This window comes from Serinus canaria, chromosome 15, assembly GCF_022539315.1.
Source record: "Serinus canaria isolate serCan28SL12 chromosome 15, serCan2020, whole genome shotgun sequence".
Taxonomy (NCBI): Eukaryota; Metazoa; Chordata; class Aves; order Passeriformes; family Fringillidae; genus Serinus; species Serinus canaria.
The window spans coordinates 1,818,036-1,834,648 of record NC_066329.1 but is presented as its reverse complement, the minus strand read 5'-3'; the positions used below and the strand labels follow the sequence as shown (position 1 = coordinate 1,834,648).

The 16,613-nt window shown below is 68.6% G+C and overlaps 2 protein-coding genes across 7 annotated transcripts; one reads left to right on the top strand and one right to left on the bottom strand.

Annotated features, from left to right (window-relative positions):
* Positions 1 to 5: 5 nt before the first annotated feature.
* Positions 6 to 6,584, bottom strand: LOC127060203 (protein tfg-1-like). The gene is made up of 2 exons (XM_050980671.1): positions 6,065 to 6,584; positions 6 to 353 (listed from the first exon to the last, which is right to left on the bottom strand). The coding sequence occupies exons 1-2, from the start codon at positions 6,582 to 6,584 to the stop codon at positions 79 to 81; spliced, it is 795 nt and encodes a 264-aa protein (XP_050836628.1). The 3' UTR covers positions 6 to 78.
* On the top strand, positions 4,609 to 15,253 carry EMID1 (EMI domain containing 1). 6 transcript variants are annotated; one of them, XR_007778927.1, is made up of 16 exons: positions 4,609 to 4,767; positions 6,991 to 7,104; positions 7,190 to 7,293; positions 8,646 to 8,786; positions 8,880 to 8,941; positions 9,056 to 9,167; positions 9,428 to 9,526; positions 9,690 to 9,827; positions 10,541 to 10,627; positions 10,714 to 10,766; positions 10,848 to 10,901; positions 11,502 to 11,546; positions 11,625 to 11,669; positions 12,196 to 12,280; positions 13,198 to 13,288; positions 15,010 to 15,060. XR_007778927.1 is itself a non-coding variant. In XM_050980669.1 (15 exons), the coding sequence occupies exons 1-15, from the start codon at positions 4,622 to 4,624 to the stop codon at positions 15,138 to 15,140; spliced, it is 1,362 nt and encodes a 453-aa protein (XP_050836626.1). In that variant the 5' UTR covers positions 4,609 to 4,621; the 3' UTR covers positions 15,141 to 15,253. The 6 variants fall into 6 exon arrangements, 5 of the variants coding, with proteins under 5 accessions (XP_050836626.1, XP_050836622.1, XP_050836624.1 ...); XM_050980669.1 differs by lacking the exon at positions 13,198 to 13,288 and having other exon boundaries at positions 8,700 to 8,786; positions 15,010 to 15,253; XM_050980665.1 differs by lacking the exon at positions 13,198 to 13,288 and having other exon boundaries at positions 15,010 to 15,253.
* The last annotated feature ends 1,360 nt before the right edge of the window (positions 15,254 to 16,613 follow it).

The following is a 16,613-nucleotide window of genomic DNA, read 5'->3' as shown; positions in this document are numbered from 1 at the left end:
TGCCAGCCAGGTCCCCGAGGTCCCCGAGCCGCCCGGTCCCGCTCCCCCGAGGCCGCCGCGCGGGGCTGGGGCCATCCATCACCCGGCACGTCTTTCCCGGCTCTTCCTCCTCCCCGCGGTGCTGCTGGCAGGGCTCGGGCTCCAAAAAGCCACCAGGACCTCGTAGACTGCGCCGGCCCGAGGATGGCGGTGTTTGTGAACGGTGATGGGGACGCACAGCCACGGTGCTGGCCCCGAGACACCCACTCCTCCTCTTCCTCCTCGTGTCCTGCTGCTCAGCCCACGTCCTCGGCGGCTCCACGGCTGTCCCCGCAGCCCAGCACGTCGCTGGTGGCAAGTGAGGGGGGTGTCACCTGCAAAACAGGGCCACAGCGCAGGTCACCCCGGGTACCGCCAGGCGGGTGGCAGCTGGGGGACCGTCCCCATCGCCCCGCGGAGCCGGAGGGCAGTGAGGCCGCGGTGCCCGCAGCCCTGGCAGCGTGGGCTGCTTGCCAACCCCGGCCGGCTGCCGGCCTCCTGCGTGACAGAGGGGACAACGGGGACAGGGGGGACGGACCACCCTGCTGACGGCCCTGGGGGGCTGCTGGGGGTCCCAGGAGCCCGGGAAGTCTCATCGCTCCCCACGCCGGGGCTTTGGGTGCCGGGCAGCCCGCGGGCCCTGGATCCCGCTCCAGCCGCCGCTGATTTATGATCTGCACTGCAGGCATCGGGCCGGGGGTGATCCCGGCCCCCCGCTCCCGGCCGGCCCCCAGCCCACCCACGGCAGCCCCCAGCCCCACGGCTGCGGGTGGGGGGCCCGCGCGAGGGGGAATTCGCTGCACAAACGGGCGGCAGACGGAAGGACGGCCACGGCCAGGCACACACGGACACACTGACACGGAGAGACATGGGCACACGCGCTGGCACACGCACAAACGGTGACACGGACAGACAGCGGGACCGACAGAGGCGCGCGGACGGACGCGGGGAGCCACGGCAGCACAACAACCCCCCCGCGGACACACGCACGGCTCCGGCTGGGCTGTGCACACACGCACCGCACACCCCACACGCGTGTGCGCCCGGCCCCGCGCCCGCCGTGACCCCGAGCACCGCTGAGGGGGGGGGACCCTCACCCCAGCCCTGAGTCCCCCCGGGACCGCGCGGTGGGGACGATCCCCGGGTCCAGCAGCCCCCCCAAACCGGGCCCCGGCTGCTCTTCGTGGAGGGGGGGTTGAGAGACCAGGCCCGGCCCCCGGTGCAGGGTATCCCCCCCCCGCCGCACGGCAGCCCCCCGGTGCAGGGTGCCTTGCCGGTGGCCGGTCTCCCGCGATGCACGGCAGCCCCCAGGCCGCCACCGCACGGTATCCCCGAGCACGGCAGGCTCTCCCCGCTCGGTGCCTGTTGTGTGCCCCCCTGGCGCACGGTCCCCCCCATGCACGGCAGCCCCCATCCCTCCGGAGCACGGTCCCCCCGAGCCACGGCAGCGCCTCCGGTGCCCCGTCCCCCCACCCCGGTGCTCAGTTCCCCGCGATGCACGGCATCCCCCAGCCCGCCGGTGCCCGGTCCCGCCGCCCCCCGAGCCGCCCCCCCGCCCCGCCATGGCCGCCGCCGCCCCGGCCGCGGCCCCCGCCCGTTACCTCCGGCGGCCGCGGCCTCACCGGGACCCGCAGCCGCACCGGGAGCAGCGGCGGGGGGCGCGGGGCCGGGCGGCGGCAGCGCTCAGGCAGCGCCAGGCAGCCACCGACACCGGCACGGGCGGCGCGCACGGCCGCGGGCACCCGAGCCGGGAACGCGCGCCGGGAACGCGCGCCGGGGAGCGGGGGCACGCACGGGGGAGCCGGCATCAGCGCCGGGATCGGGAATACGCACGGGAAACTGGGCATCGGGATCGGGAATACGCGCGGAAAACCGGGCATCGGCACCAGGATCGGGAATACGCACGGGGGACCGGAGGCGTGCATCGGGACCGGGGTCACGGTCGGGGAAGCTGGGACACGCACCGGGGACACGCACTGGGACCGGGTGTCTGCCCCGGGGACACGCACGGGGTTGGGGTGGCTGCACCGGGAGCCTGCCCTGGGATCGGGCACTCACAGTCGGGGACACATGCCGGACACTGTGGGGACACCCTTGGGACACGTAGGGGACCAGGTGTCTGCACCAGGAACATGACCTGGGTGTGGGCAGCCACCGTGGGGACACAGCAGGCCAGGGACACCCACCATGACAGGGCATCCCCTGTGTGGGGGACCAGGGACACACACTGGGGACTGAGCATCTGCACTGGGGCCAGACACCCCCACTGGGGACACACACCGGATGTCCCTATGGGTGGCTGTCCCCCAGGTGTACCACCCTGCTTGAGGGGCGACATTGTCCCCCCCCTTAGGACAGGTGTTTCCCACAGTCTTGTGGGGAAACTGAGGCACAGGAGGTGTCAGAAGGCCCTGAGCCACAAAGGCACCCCAATATCTGTCACCTTCAGCCCAAGGGCTCGAGGATCTGCCTGCCAAGGGACAGATCTGGGGACAGATGTGGGGATGGGAGCTGTCACTCCGGCTGAGACCATGAAGGGACACATCTGGAGGCAGGGCAGTTGTCATGGCTGAGCCTGTGGAAGGACAGATTTGGGGACAGGGGAATTGACACTGAGGTTGTACCCATGGAGAGACTCCTGGTGACAGATCTGGGGACAGGAGAGCTGTCACTCTGGTTGTGCCCATGGAGGGACAGATCTGGGAATGGGGGATTTGTCCCAATGGCTGTGCCTACGAAGGGACAGGTTTGGGACAGAGACGTTGATGCTGGGGCTGTGCCCATGGAGGGACAGATCTGGGACAGGCTTAAGGTTGGGTTAGGGTTGGGTTTGGGGCCGGGTAGAGGTGGCCGAGGTGGCCTTGCAGTGCCACCTGGTGGCTTCGGGCACGGAGGGGGTCCCGGGTCGGGCACGGGGACACCCACCGGTTCCCGTGGTGGGGGACTCGCTCCGTGCCAGCCCGCACTGGCAGGGTCACCCGCTGCCACCGGGGCAATGAGCTCGAGTCTCCTGCGGGGCTGGCACCCCACGGGCAGGGACACGACATGGGGACATGGAGATGGGATGGGGACATGGAGACAGGACAGCCATCCGGAAACGGGGAATGGCAGAAGGACCTGGAACTTGGGTGGGGACACAGCTTGGGGACAGAGCTGGGAACACAAATCCAGGGCAGGATCATGGCATGGGGACCTGGAGCTAGAGCAGGGACACGAAGCTGGGACTCGATAAGGGGACATGAAGCTGTGATGGGAACACAGATGTGGGGCAGGGCCGCGGCACAGGGACCTGAAGCCACCCCGAGGAGCCCTGAAGGGGCTCAAGCCATCAGACAGGGGGTGAACCCAGGGCCGGTTGGGTGTCATTGAGGGCCTTGGGGACAGCACCCTGCGCAGCCGAGGCTGGGCCCTCCATCCGTGTGGGGACACACTCATGCCTTACCCGGTGCAAGCCCCTGTCCCCACCCAGCCCCCCCCCGGCCCCGGGCGCCGCCGCTGCCGCTGCCGTGTTTAGTCTGAGCAGGAGCGTGGGTGACCTTCGGCTCCCGTGGCACCCACGAGGGTAAACAGCCCCGGGGCCCCGCCCCAAGGACACCCGGGGGGACAGCAGGGTGGGGGTGACCCCAAGGGGCACTCATGGGTGGGGGTCCCTGGGGGGGGCTGGGTGCTCCTGTGTGCCCACCGCGGGTGGCTTGGCAGGGTGGGGATGCGCTGGGGACATCCCCACCCACAGCCCACAGAGGACAAGGTGGGGGGTCCCGGGGTGCTGCCACTGCAGGGATGTGTCCCCAGACAGACAGACAGACAGACAGACAGACAGACAGTCTGTAGGGCCCGCCGGCGGGGACCACCCGCCCACACACACACACACACACACACACACACACACACACGCGGTCTCTTGCACGCCCCGACACGGGGACCACACACACGCACACACACATGGCAGAGGCAGCTGGAAGAACAGCAGGAGACAGACAGACGGACAGACAAAGAGGCAGGCAGGCAAACAGGAGGGTGGGTGGGTGGGTGAGCACACGCCCGGGCCGTGCACACACACGCAGGCACAAAGGCACCTGGGTGTGCACACGCGTGTGTGAATCAGTGGGCACACACGCGTGGATTCCGCGTGTGTAAAAGTGTGTAAAGCAACGGACAAATGCGGAATTTTGTGCTCACACGCGTGTGTAAATCCACGCACACGCACAGGGATGCACACGCAGGCTCCCGCACACGCGTGTGTCCCCAGTCGCTCCCACAGGGACCGGTGTCCCGCCGCCGGGCCCAGCCCCGCATCGCGCCCCCTCCCCGAGCCCCCACCTCCCCCGGCCCCCGTTCCTGCCCCCCTGGGGCCGGTTTGCCCCCCCAGGCTCCCAAAATACCCCCCGCAGCCCGCGTCCGCCCCGCCAGCGGGACCCCTGTGCCGGCGGGGCTGAAGGCGGGGGAGCAGGCGGGGGGGCAGGCGGGGGGTTCCTCCTCCATCCCTCCTCCTCCTCCTCCATCCCTCCTCCATCCCTCCTCCTTCCTCCTCCCCTCCCCCGCCGCCCGCTCGGTGCCGGTGCCGGTGCCGGTGGCCGGGCAGCGCCGAGCCCCGCCGAGCGGCATGGCCGGGGGCCGGGGGTGCCGCCGCCACCCGGCCCTGCCCGCAGCCCTGCCCGCAGCCCTGGGGCTCTGCCTGTCCCTCTGCCTGCTGCTGCCGCCGCCCGCCGCCGCCTGGAGCCCGGCCCTGCTGCCGCCCGCCGCCCGCAGGTACCGGCACCGGGGCAGCACCGGGGCAGCACCGTCTGCTGCGGGTACAGGGGGCCGTGGGTACCGGGTACCGGGGGGCACCGGGGGGCACCGGGGGGCACCGGGCGGCACCGGGCACCGACAGCTGCGGGTTCTCGGCACGAGGGGCGTCAGGGACCCGGGAGCTCCGAGCACGGGGGACACCCGGGACGTAGGGAATGTGGGCGCCCAGGAGACTCCGGGGATCTGTGGGTACCAGGAGTATCAGCCATGGGGGCATCAGGCACGGGGTTCTGTGGGTACTGGGGGGGTCTGTACCAGGCGTGGGGGCACCACGGACTGGGGGGCACCGGCAGCTGGGCACTCCAGGGAGGAGCTCTGTGGGCCCTGGTGCTGGGGCTGCTGGGGCGGGGGGGGCTGGGGGCACTGGGAGATACTGGGGCCAGCTGGACTGGCTGGGGCTGGGGGTTACTGGGGCCAGCAGGACTTACTGGGGGCATCAGAGCTGCCAGACTCAGCAGGGTGCTGGGAGGTGCTGGGGTTACTGGGGTTGCCTGGGCATTTTGGGATCCTGGGGCTGCCCGGGCATACTGGGGCTGAGGCTGCTGGGATTACTGGGACTACTGGGATGGACTATTGGGGTTGCTGGGCATACTGGCACTACTGGGGCTGCCGGGACTCCTGGGGCTGCCTGGGCATACAGGGACATGCTGAGGCTCCTGGGTTTGCCTGGGCAAATTGGGATCCTGGGGCTGCCTTGGCATGCTGGGACTACTGGGAATGCTGGGCATGGGGGGGCTCCCTGGGCATACTGGGGGTGCTGGGGCTGCCTTCTCATGCTGGGGCTACTGGGAGGGCTGGAGTTGGTGAAGAGTCAATGTCCCCAGCCCCAGGGTCCCCAGCCCCAGGGTTCTGCCCGTCCCTTGGATGTGGCCCAGTCCAGGTCTCTGTGGGTGCTGTGGGTGGCTGTGGTCCCTGTCCCGCCGCAGCGGAGGGGGGGGTTGTTTACAGGAAACCCTTGGCTCTGGCCGTGTCTCCGGCACCGGATTGCCGGGACCTCCCGGTTCCGCTCGGCTCGGTGAGGCGACGGGCAGAAGCCGCCTCATTTCCCCTTCCCCTCCCGGCCAAGCCCAGGAAGCCCCCGGTGCCTTGGCACAACCCTGCCGTGTCCCCCCGGGACCCCCAGGCCAGCACCCAGCACCCAGGAGCCCCCACCCCATCCCTCCCTGACGCATCGCTGGGATCCCACGTGCCCAAGCCGGGGGCTCAAAGCCAAAGAGGCTGATTTGGGGAATGGGAGTGGGATTCGGAGCCAAACCTGGTGTGGGCTTTGCCCCGGGTGGGCACAAGCCCTGGCAGCGGAGCCCAGACCCTCTCGGTGCCAGCGCAGCGCCGGGTGGGCCGGGGTCACGCCGGGCCAGGCGGGCGCTCACATGCCAAAGCCTGCCAGCTCCTGCCCCGCTCCTGGGAGGGCATTTCCCCTGGGAAACGAGCCGGGACCCATCCCCATCCCATCCCATCCCAACAGGCATTTCCACAGCTGGAGCTGGTACCGCCCAGCAGCCGGGTGTCCCTCCAAGGGGGACAATGCCACCCGGGACCCCCTTGGCATGGCAGGGTGGCAGCGGGAGTGTGGCGACAGCCCCGGCGGGCTCTGTGCCTCCACAGCCCTGGCACGGCGCCCGCCTGGGACGCTGCCCAGCCGGAAAGCCCTGTGCCACCCCGCTGTCCCCCCCGCCTCCGGCACCTCCCAGACAATTGTCCCCCCGCGGCGCCCGCTTGTCCCTGCCGCCACCGCCTCCCTCCTTGCAGCACTGCAGCGGTGCCGAAAAGCTCATTTTTTGACCCAAATTGTGCAGCTTTTGAATTTGGAGCTGCCGAGGGTACGGCGAGTCCTTCCCGCCGCGGGGATGGGGACATCGGTGTCATGGCACCTGTGCGTCCCCCTCTGCAGGGGGAAACTGAGGCTGGGGTGCCCGGGGAGGGGGTGGGCAGAGCCTGGCATGTGGGGCAGAAGAGAGGAGCCTTTGTGTGGGGTGGGCTGGGGGCACGGGGGGGCTGCGGGCCCGCTGCAGGCCGGGCGGCGCCAGCGCTGCCGGGAATGCAGCAGGAATGTGCGGCCCCACGCTCCCCATGGGCACCCCAAAACCGGGCATGGGCACCTCCCAAGGTGACAGTTCGGCTGGCAGCACCCCCGTGGTGTCCCTGCAGAAGGGCTGGTGACATCGGTGGTTTCCCTTCCAGCAACTGGTGCTCCTACACGGTGACACGGACGGTGTCGTGCCACGTCCAGAACGGGACCTTCCTGCAGAGGGTGTTCCAGGGCTGCCGCTGGCCCCTGGCCTGCAGCGGGGGCAGGTGAGCGGGGCCACCGGGGTCCCCTGGGAGCAGGGACAGCCGGGATGTCCCCAGGACGGGTGTGAGCTGCCCCTCTGTGCCGCAGCTACCGCGCCGTGGTGCGGCCCCTCTACAGGGTGATGTACAGGACACTGACGGCGCTGGAGTGGCGCTGCTGCCCCGGACACAGTGGAGCCAACTGCGAGGAAGGTGGGAGCTGGCCTGGGTAGGGACCTGGGCAGGGCTGGGAGGTGGCACCCAGGGGCTGTGGGACATGGCCCTGTGTCACTGGGGGTGAGGAGAGGTGGGATGGATGGATGGATGGATGGATGGATGGATGGATGGATGGATGGATGGATGGATGGATGGATGGATGGATGGATGGATGGATGGATGGATGGATGGATGGATGGATGGATGATGGATGGATGGAGAGAGATCCCTGGGTGGGGCAGGGCATGGACAGTCAGGGGGACAGGAGTGGTTGGGCAACGGGATGTGCCTGGGGTGGGGAACTGAAACAGCCAATGGTCGGGGTGTGGGTGGATGGACAGATAGACAGATGGACAGATGGACATTCCTCAGCATGGCAGTGCCCACGAGGGGTGCAGCCCCCCAGCCATGAGGGGCCGGGTGTGGGTGGGCAGTGGATGAATGGGTGCGAGGCTGTGCTGTGTGTAGGAGGACGGGCACTGCCAGCTCTGACAGGGGGGTCTTTGTCCCCATTGTCACCACATCCTCCCCCTACCCCTCCTCCTCCTTCTCTTCCTCCTCCTCCTCCTCCTCCCTCTCCCCAGGACCCCACTGCGGGTCCCAGCCTGGCCCTGGCTCCGTGGGGGCTATGAGGGCAGCGGGTGGCACCCAGGGGTGGGGACGCCCTGGGGTGGCACCGAGGGTGTGCAGGGCAGCGGGTGACACGGGGGTCTGGAGGCAGCTGGGTGGGTGCAGCGCTGAGGGAGGCGGGGGATTCTTCCTCCTCCTCTTTCTCCTCCTCCTCCTCCCTGCGTGCTTGGCCGCCTGCCCCACATCTGGCCCCACTTAGGGCTGTCCCCTGCAGCACGGCGGTGGCCGTGCCGGGGTGGGGTGACAGCGTGGGGAGGCTCGGGGGCCACCTCTGCTCCAGACACCCCTTTCCTGCCGTGCTGGGTGGCCCCAAGCCACTGTCCCCGGGATCGCTCAGTGGGGGCAGGGGACTGGGAGCCCCCGGGGGGGCTGGAGTTGGGCACGGTCCCCAGGACCGTGCCCCCCCTCCAAAGCCACCCCCGGAATGGGGCTGGGGGACGTGGGGGTGTCTGGGGGGATGGGGTTCAGGGCTAAGGGGGGAACTGGGGGGCTGGGTTTGGGGCTGAGATTGGGGGGTGATCATGGGGAGATTTGGGGGGGTCTGTTTAAGGACCGTGGGTGGGTTTGGGTGTTGTGGGTTGGGGCCATCTGCTGTGTGGCCATGGAGGGTTTTGGGGTCTCGCTCAAAACCATGGGGTCTGAGGCTCACCCGGAGCGAGGATGGGGCCCTGCACGCCCCAATGTGCTGGAGGGAAGCACAACAGGAATGTGTCCCACAGGAGGCGATGCTCCACGGGGGGGTCCCCCCGTGCTCACCCTCCTTTCCTCGGCAGAGGCTCACACCTCCCTCACCCTGCGGGACCCCGGGCGCCCCAGCGCTGCCCCCCGCCGGCCCCCCCTGCACCCCACGGCCTTCTCAGGTGGGTCCCTCTCTCCCCACACCCGCCGGGCTGGGCACAGAGGGCCGGCTGCCCCCCATCCCAGCGCCCGTGCCCCCCAATTTCCCCCCGCAGGGTGCCTGAACTGCAGCCGTGTCGGGGAGCTGACAGCCCGGCTCGCCACCCTCGAGGCACAGGCAAGTCCCAGTTTGGGCTCTGGCCACCTCCCCCTGCTCCCCCCGAGGGGCACAAGAGTCTTGGGGGGGTCACTTTGTGCCCCCTGCTGTCACCCACCCCCGTGTCTTTGGCAGGTGGCCCGGCTGGCGGTGGCCGAGCCCCCCAAGGGCAGCAGCCCGGGCAGGGGGCCCGAGGCCGGGCAGCTCTGGGGGTCCCCGGCTGCCCGCGGGAGCCCCGGGGATGACGGTAAGGCAGGGTGACAGTGACAGTGACAGCGACAGTGCCGCTTGGCAGCACCCGCAGGGCGGGGAACGCACCTGGGCGTCCTTACTACTTTGGGGGAAAAGCAAAGCTGTCCCACCGCAGCTGTCCCCAGCGGTGACACTGAGCCACCCGCGGGGACAGTCCAGCTCTGGGGAGGGGGTGGGGGACTGGGTGTGGGTGGGGGGCGCCCCGAGGGGCTGTCCCCGGGGTGTCACCCCCCTCAGGGTGCTGCTGTGCCGCAGGGAGACCAGGCTGGAGGGGACCCCCCGGGCCCAAGGGCGACGCGGGAGGACGGGGACCCTCGGGAATTCCTGGAGTGAAGGGGCCAGTGGGGCCACCAGGTACAGGGGGACAGTGTGGGGGGACCCCAGCGGGGTGCCTGGCCCAGCCGAGCCCCCCCTTTCCTGGTGGGCAGATTTGGGGGCTCCATGCGGCACTACGGGGGCTCGGAAAGGCTCCAGCGCTGCACGGCCCCAATCTTCACCTTCCTCTTCCTCCCTGCAGGTCCCCCCGGCCCCCCAGGACCACCCGGCCGGGATGGAGCCAGGGGGCTCCCCGGAGAGAAGGGGTCCCCCGGGCCCCCCGGCCCCCCGGGCCCCCCTGCCCCTGTGGGGCCGGCGATTCCCCGGCTGGCCGAGCCCAGTAAGGGGGGGCTGGGCTGGGGTCCCCCCCAGTGTGACCCCAAAAACGGGACTGGGCTGGGACAGGGCTGGGACTGGGCTGGGGGGGGCTGAGCCTCACCTGGGCTGGGGGTGGTGTGGGGACATCCCGGGGGGTCACTGGGGTTCCGGGGATGAGGTGTGGGGCACTGGGCAGCACTGGGGACATCCAGGACATCGCTGGGGTGACATGGATGAGGTGTGGGGCACTGGGCAGCACTGGGGACATCCAGGCCATCACTGGGGTGACATGGATGAGCTGTGGGGCACTGGGCAGAGTTGGGGACATCCAGGCCATCACTGGGGGAACACAGATGAGGTGTGGGGCACTGGGCAGAGCTGGGGACATCCAAGCCATCACTGGGGTGACACAGATGAGCTGTGGGGCACTGGGCAGCACTGGGGTCCCCCCTGCCACCTCTGGGGTTCAGAGATGAGGTGTGGGGCACTGGGCACAGCCGGGGACCCCTGACACCCCCAGGATTCCAGGCAAGAGGAACAGCTGGGCACCCCCTGCCAGCACTGGGGTCCCAGCAAGGAGGTGCGGGGTGCTGGGAAGGGCTGGGGACCTCCTGCCATCATTGGGGTGACAGGGACGAGACACAGGGCAGGGGAATGTGGTCCTCCCATGTCCCCAGGTGATGCCGGGGGTCACGGGGGCCCTGCCCCAAACACCCCCCCCCATTCTCCCCCCAGGGGACCCCGTCCTCTCCAACACCTTCACCGAAGCCACCAGGAGCATCGTGGGTCCCGTGGGACCCCCCGGACCCGTGGGGCCAATGGGTGAGGGTGTCCCCACCCCCTCTGTCACCCCCCGATGCTTTCGGGTGCCCCAGTGTGGGGCTGAGCTGTGTCCCCTGTCCTCGCAGGTCCCCCCGGCCCCCCAGGTCCCATCGGTCCCCCCGGGCCCCCAGGACCCGATGTAAGTGCTGGGGGGGGGGGAGGGCAGGGCAGGGCCCCCGTGTCCCCCCAGGGCTGATGTCCCCACCGTGTCCCCGCACAGGGCAGGGCAGGAGCGCCCGGAGCTGCCGGGCCCCCCGGCGAGAAGGGGGACAGGGTGAGTGCCACAGCGACACGGTGACACCGGCTGGGGGAGCTGGCCGTGCCCCCCAGAGGGGTCTGACAGCCTCTGTGTCCCCCGGAGTGTCCCCAGGGCCACCCGGGCAGCTGCTGGTCGGGTGGCCCTGGTGCAGTGTCAGGGTGGGGCGGCACAGGGAGTGGTTCGGGGCCACCTCTGCTCCAGACACCCCTTCCCTGCTGGGTGGCCCCAAGCCACTGTCCTCAGTGGGGACAGGGGACTGGGACCACGCCATGGGGTGTGGGCATGGGCAGCGTCCCCAGGATTGTCCCCCCCACCCTCCAAAGCCACCCCCAGAATGGGGCTGGGGGCCGTGGGGGTGTTTGGGGGGTGGGTTCAGGGCTGGGGGGAGATGTGGGGGGGCTGGGGCTGGGTTTGGGGCTGAGGGGGGGGGAACTGGTGTGTGGCCATGGGGACATTTGGGGGGTTCAAGGCCATGGGAGGGTTGGGGGTGTTTGGTGTGCGGTAATGGGGGGTTTGGGGTTTGGTGTGGGGTCTCAGCCACGGGCTCTGCCAGCACCTCCCCTGGTGGGGGTGTGGCCGTGCCCCCCGGGTACTGATGGCTCTGTCCCCCCGCAGGGTCCCCAGGGCCACCCGGGCAGCCGCGGGCAGGACGGGGCGCAGGTACGTGAGTGGGTGGGCCCCCCCCGGCCGCGGCCCCCCGTGCCCCCCCTGCCAGCCCCTCTCCTCTCTGTGTTTCAGGGCGAGCCGGGCCCCCGGGGCGAGCCGGGCGACAGGGGCACTTGGGTGAGTGGCACCGGGGACACCGGGGACGGGAGGGACGCACGGTACTGACGGGGTGGGGGGGGGCTGGGCTGGGAGGGGGATGGGCACGGGAGGACCCCGACACCCTCCGTGCTGTCCTCTGCATCTCTGGGACCCCAATGATGTCCTCAGGGTCCCCCACTTGTTCCCACTGCCCCACAGCTCATCCATGTCACCCAGCGATGTCCTGGGTGTCTCCAGCTCTGCCCAGTGCCCCACACCTCATCCATGTCACCCCAGCGATGTCCTGGATGTCCCCAGCTCTGCCCAGTGCCATGTCTGATCCCCAGCACCCCAAAGGTGGCCCTGGGGTCCCTGGCCAATGTCACCCAGTGCCAGCGTCACCCGAACAGGCTGATGGGGCACAGGGTGGGCTCAAACCCCCCGGGGGTTTCCCCTCTTCTTCCCCTGGTGTCATGGTGAGTCGGGGGGTCCACGTGTCCCCCCCGGGGGTGGCCTGGGGCCATTTGGGGTGCAGCCCCCCCTGACCCCTCCCTCTCTTCCCCAGGGGGAGGGTTTGCACCAGCTCCGCGAGGCGCTGAAGATTTTAGCGGAGAGGGTTTTAATCTTGGAAACAATGATTGGGCTCTACGGTGAGTAGGGGCACGGGGACCCCCGGGGTGACCCCCACCCCTGCCAGCAGGTCACCAGGCCCCCGTGACATCACGGTGGCCCTTGGCTCACTGCTGTCATGGAGCTGCAGGGAGGGCACTCTTGGCAGCCTCTCCTCGTGCCATGGGGGACAGGGACAGCAGGTCCACCACCTCTGGGGGGGGCTCCCAGCCCTGCCAGGAGGTCACCAGGCCCCCATCACATCGTGGTGGCCCTTGGCCATCATGGCATCAGCCACGCATGTTGTCATCACCCACACGGTGGCATCGTGGCCAGCACTGGGGACCACTCAAAGGAAGGGCCACCAGGGTCCCCCCACCCTCACCTCCAGCTGGGCACCCCAGAGCCCCCCCAGGCACTGTGCCCCTCGGGCAGGGACACCTGTGACAGTCTCAGTGTTGGGAACAAGCTGGTGGCCCTCTGAGAAGGTTGGGGACATGTCCCCCCACATTTTGGGGAGCTCAGTGTGCTGGGGGTGGCAGAGGGAGCACCCCCAGCTGGGGACATCAGTGTCCCCCCAAATGTCCAGGGGCTCAGCGTGCTGGGCGGGGCAGAGGGAGGGCAGATGTCCCCAGGTCAGGGACATCAGTGTCCCCATCAGGGCACTGCCAAGGACATCAAGCCAGCACAAGGGGCCCCCCTGTCCCCATGGACCTGCAGGGCTGGGGGAGCCCCCGGCACCCTCTGAGACTGGGAAGACCCTCCTAGGAGACCTGGCACCCCCTCCTCGTGTCCCAGCATCCCCATCCCGCTGGGGCTGCACCCCCGCCATGCTGTGCCACCCCTGCCGTGCCGTGTCCCCACCCCGTGTCCCTACCCCGTGTCCCCATGCTGTGTCCCCGTGCCCGCGGCAGGGCCAACGTGCTCTGCTCTGCTCTGCTCTCTCCCTCTCCCCCAGGCCAGTAGCTTCCAAACCCTCCTGCGGCAGCAGGCCCGGCTGGAGGTCCTGGCTAGAAGGGTCACCTTGCTGGAAGCCATCATCTGGCCAGGTAACCACGCCCCGCCCCGCCCCGCATGAGCCCGGAGCACCGCGGCACCCCCGGGAGCGGGCGTGGAGCATGGGGGGCTGGAGCCACCGGGACCGGGCACCAGAGAGCTCCGGGGCCACGGGAGAGCTCGGAGACCTGCTTGGATTGAGAGGGACAGCCATGGAGATCCTCCTGGATTGAGAGGTGACCATGGAGATCCTCCTGGATTAGATAGGCAAACATGGAAACACCCTTGGATTGAGAGGGGCAACCGTGGAGATCCTCCTGGATTGAGAGGTGACCATGGAGATCCATTTGGATTGAGAGGGTGACCATGGAGATCCTCCTAGATTGAGAGGGCAACCATGGAGGTCCTCCTGGACTGGAGAGACAAACATGGAAATACTCTTGGACTGAGAGGGGCAACCATGGAAATACACTTGGATTGAGAGGTGACCATGGAGATCTCTTGGACTGAGAGGCGACCATGGAGATCCTCCTGGACTGAGAGGGGCAACCATGGAAATAATATTGGATTGAGAGGAGCAAATATGGAGATCCATTTGAATTGAGAGGGGCAACCATGGAGATCTCTTGGATTGAGAGAGGTGACCATGGAAATACCCTTGGAGAGGTGACCATGGAGATCTCTTGGATTGAGAGGGGCAACCATGAAGATCTCTTGGATTGAGAGAGGTGACCATGGAGATCCCTTAGATTGAGAGGGGTAACCATGGAGATCCCTTGGATTGAGAGGGGAGACCATGGAGATCCCTTGGATTGAGAGGGGAGACCATGGAGATCCCTTGGATTGAGACGGGTAACCATGGAGATCCCTTGGATTGAGAGGGGAGACCATGGAGATCCCTTGGATTTAGCCATGCAACCATGGAGAATCTCTTGGACTGAGAGAGGCAAACATGGAAATACTCTTGGATTGAGAGGCGACCATGAAGATCCTTGTGGGCCAAGGGAAATTCTGGAGCTCCCCAAGGTTTAAGGGAGACCATGGAGAGACCCTCTCACTCCAAAGGAGCGCATGGAGACCCCTCTTGGACCAAGAGGAACCCTGGAGCTCTTTAGGGTTCAAGGGAGACCATGGAGAGACCCTCTCACTCCAAAGGAGCCCATGGAGACCCCTCTTGGATCAGAGGGACCCATGGGGGTCCCCCAAGGCCAAGGGAAGCTCCAGAGCCCCTCTGGAACCACGGGAGACCATGGAGTCCCTCTTGGATTGGGAGAGGCAGCCACAGAGCCCCTCTTGGGCCAAGGGAAACCCTGGAGCTGCCCAGGGTTCCAGAAATCCTTGGAGAAGGGAGACCATGGAGACCCCCTCAAGCTAAGGGAGGCTCACGGAGCCCCCCCAGGCTCCCAGCAGACCACGAGGACCCTCTCAGGCTGCAGCAGCTCCCAGAGCTCCCGTTGTCCCCAGTGATGTCCCGGTGCCAACCCCTCCGTGCCAGGGTGCCCTCCGCCCTCCTCCCCCCTCCCCCTCCCCATTCCAGCTGTGCTTTTCCACAGGGCTTACACCGGGGGTGCCAGGCAGGGGTGCCAGCTGGGGGGTCCTTGGGTGGGTGTCCCCAGGGCTTGGGGACACCCAGAGCCACCACGGCGGGGCAGTGACCCCCATTTCTGCGGGGCAGAACACCCCCAGCACAGCGCCCAGCCCTGATTTGGGGGGTTTTGGAGCGGGGGGTGCCATTCCGCCCCCCGACACCCCCTTTTTTCCTCTCTCCCCGCAGAGCCAGAGCCCGGCTCGGGCAGCGGCGCCCCCGGCACGGCGACCCCAGGGGTGCCCCGTGCCAAGCGTGGCAGCGGCCACCCCCCGTACCGCATCGTCACCGCGCCCCGCCGCGCCCCCCCCGAGCCGTGACAGGGCGGGGCCGTCACCCGGCCACCCCGGCCACCCCGCTGTGCCACCCTGGGGAGCAGGACGGGCTCACCCCCGTCCCCCCTCTTGGTGCTACTGGTGGCACGGCACCGCCCCCCGCCACGCTTCGCTCCCATCGCGCTGCTTGGGCCCCCGGGAGGGACAGGGGTGTCCCCAACGCCATCGCTGTCCCCCCGCCGTGGTGCAGCTCCGGCGGGATGGGTTCATCCCATCCCGTCCCATCTCCCCCACAGCCCGGGAGGAGGGGACTGGGGGGCTGGCGGTGGGACCCCCCGGGCGGGGACCCCGCTGTGCCACGCGCTTCGCTGCTTTGGGACCTGCCAGGGCATTAAATGTCCCCAAACCCGTGTCCTGTGGGGTGGCTTGGTGTGCTGGGGACATCCCAGGGGACACAGGCAGGGATGGGATGGGATGGGATGGGATGGGGATGGGGATGGGATGGGGATGGGGATGGGGATGGGGATGAGAGAAAGGATGAGTAGGATAGAATGAGAAGGGATGGGCTGGGATGGAAGAAGAATGGATGGGAAGGAATGGGATGGGGTGAGGAAGAAAAGGTATGGGACGGGATAGAATAGAATGGGAAGGGAAGGGATAGGATCCATGGGATGGGATGGGTTGGAATGCAGTGTGATCCATGGGATGGGATCCATGAGATGGGATCTATGGGATGGGATGGGATGCAATGGGATGACACTCAGGGACACCCAAGGGACACGTGGCTGTGCCATGGGACGCCCACCTGCAATGTGACACCAACCCATGCAATGTCACCGCTGGGACACCCGCCCGTGTCACAGCACCCATGGGACACCCAGCTGTGCCACCACACCCCGGGACACCCCCCAAGTCCATGCAGGACATGCGGTATCTGCACCCCTCCCGTGTCCTCATGGGGCATGATGATGTCACACAGCGATGTCACACAGTGACAACACTCCACCACGTTCACCACATGGGCAGCATGCAATGCCAGGCACAGCACGGGGACCCCAACCGGCACCCGCGGTGCCGCTTCTTGGCACGTGACCTGGGACACCTGGTGACGTCACATACAGCCCATGGCGTCACGTGCTGGCAGGTGACACCGAGTGACCTCGCGTGCCAGGAGGCGCCGTCAGGCGACCGCGTGACACCCAGGGCTCACCGCGTGCCGCCGGGCACGGTGCGTGACGTCACAGCGGCCCCGCGCGGCCCGTTACGCCGCAATGACATCACTACGCCGACCATGACGTCACGCCCCCGCCGCGCTCCCCGCTCCGCCTCGCGGCCCGAGCGCCTCTTGCGCGACGGTCCCTAACGGCCGCGGGCCGTACCATCCCGCCGCCCGGCGGGGGGAAGAGCGCCCGGCGAGGCGGCAGAACCGCGCTCCGGAGCGGCAGCCGCTGCCCGCCGGGCCGTCCCGGTTCTCCGCGGCCGGTAGAACCGGCGGGCGGGCGGCGGAGCGGGGCGGGC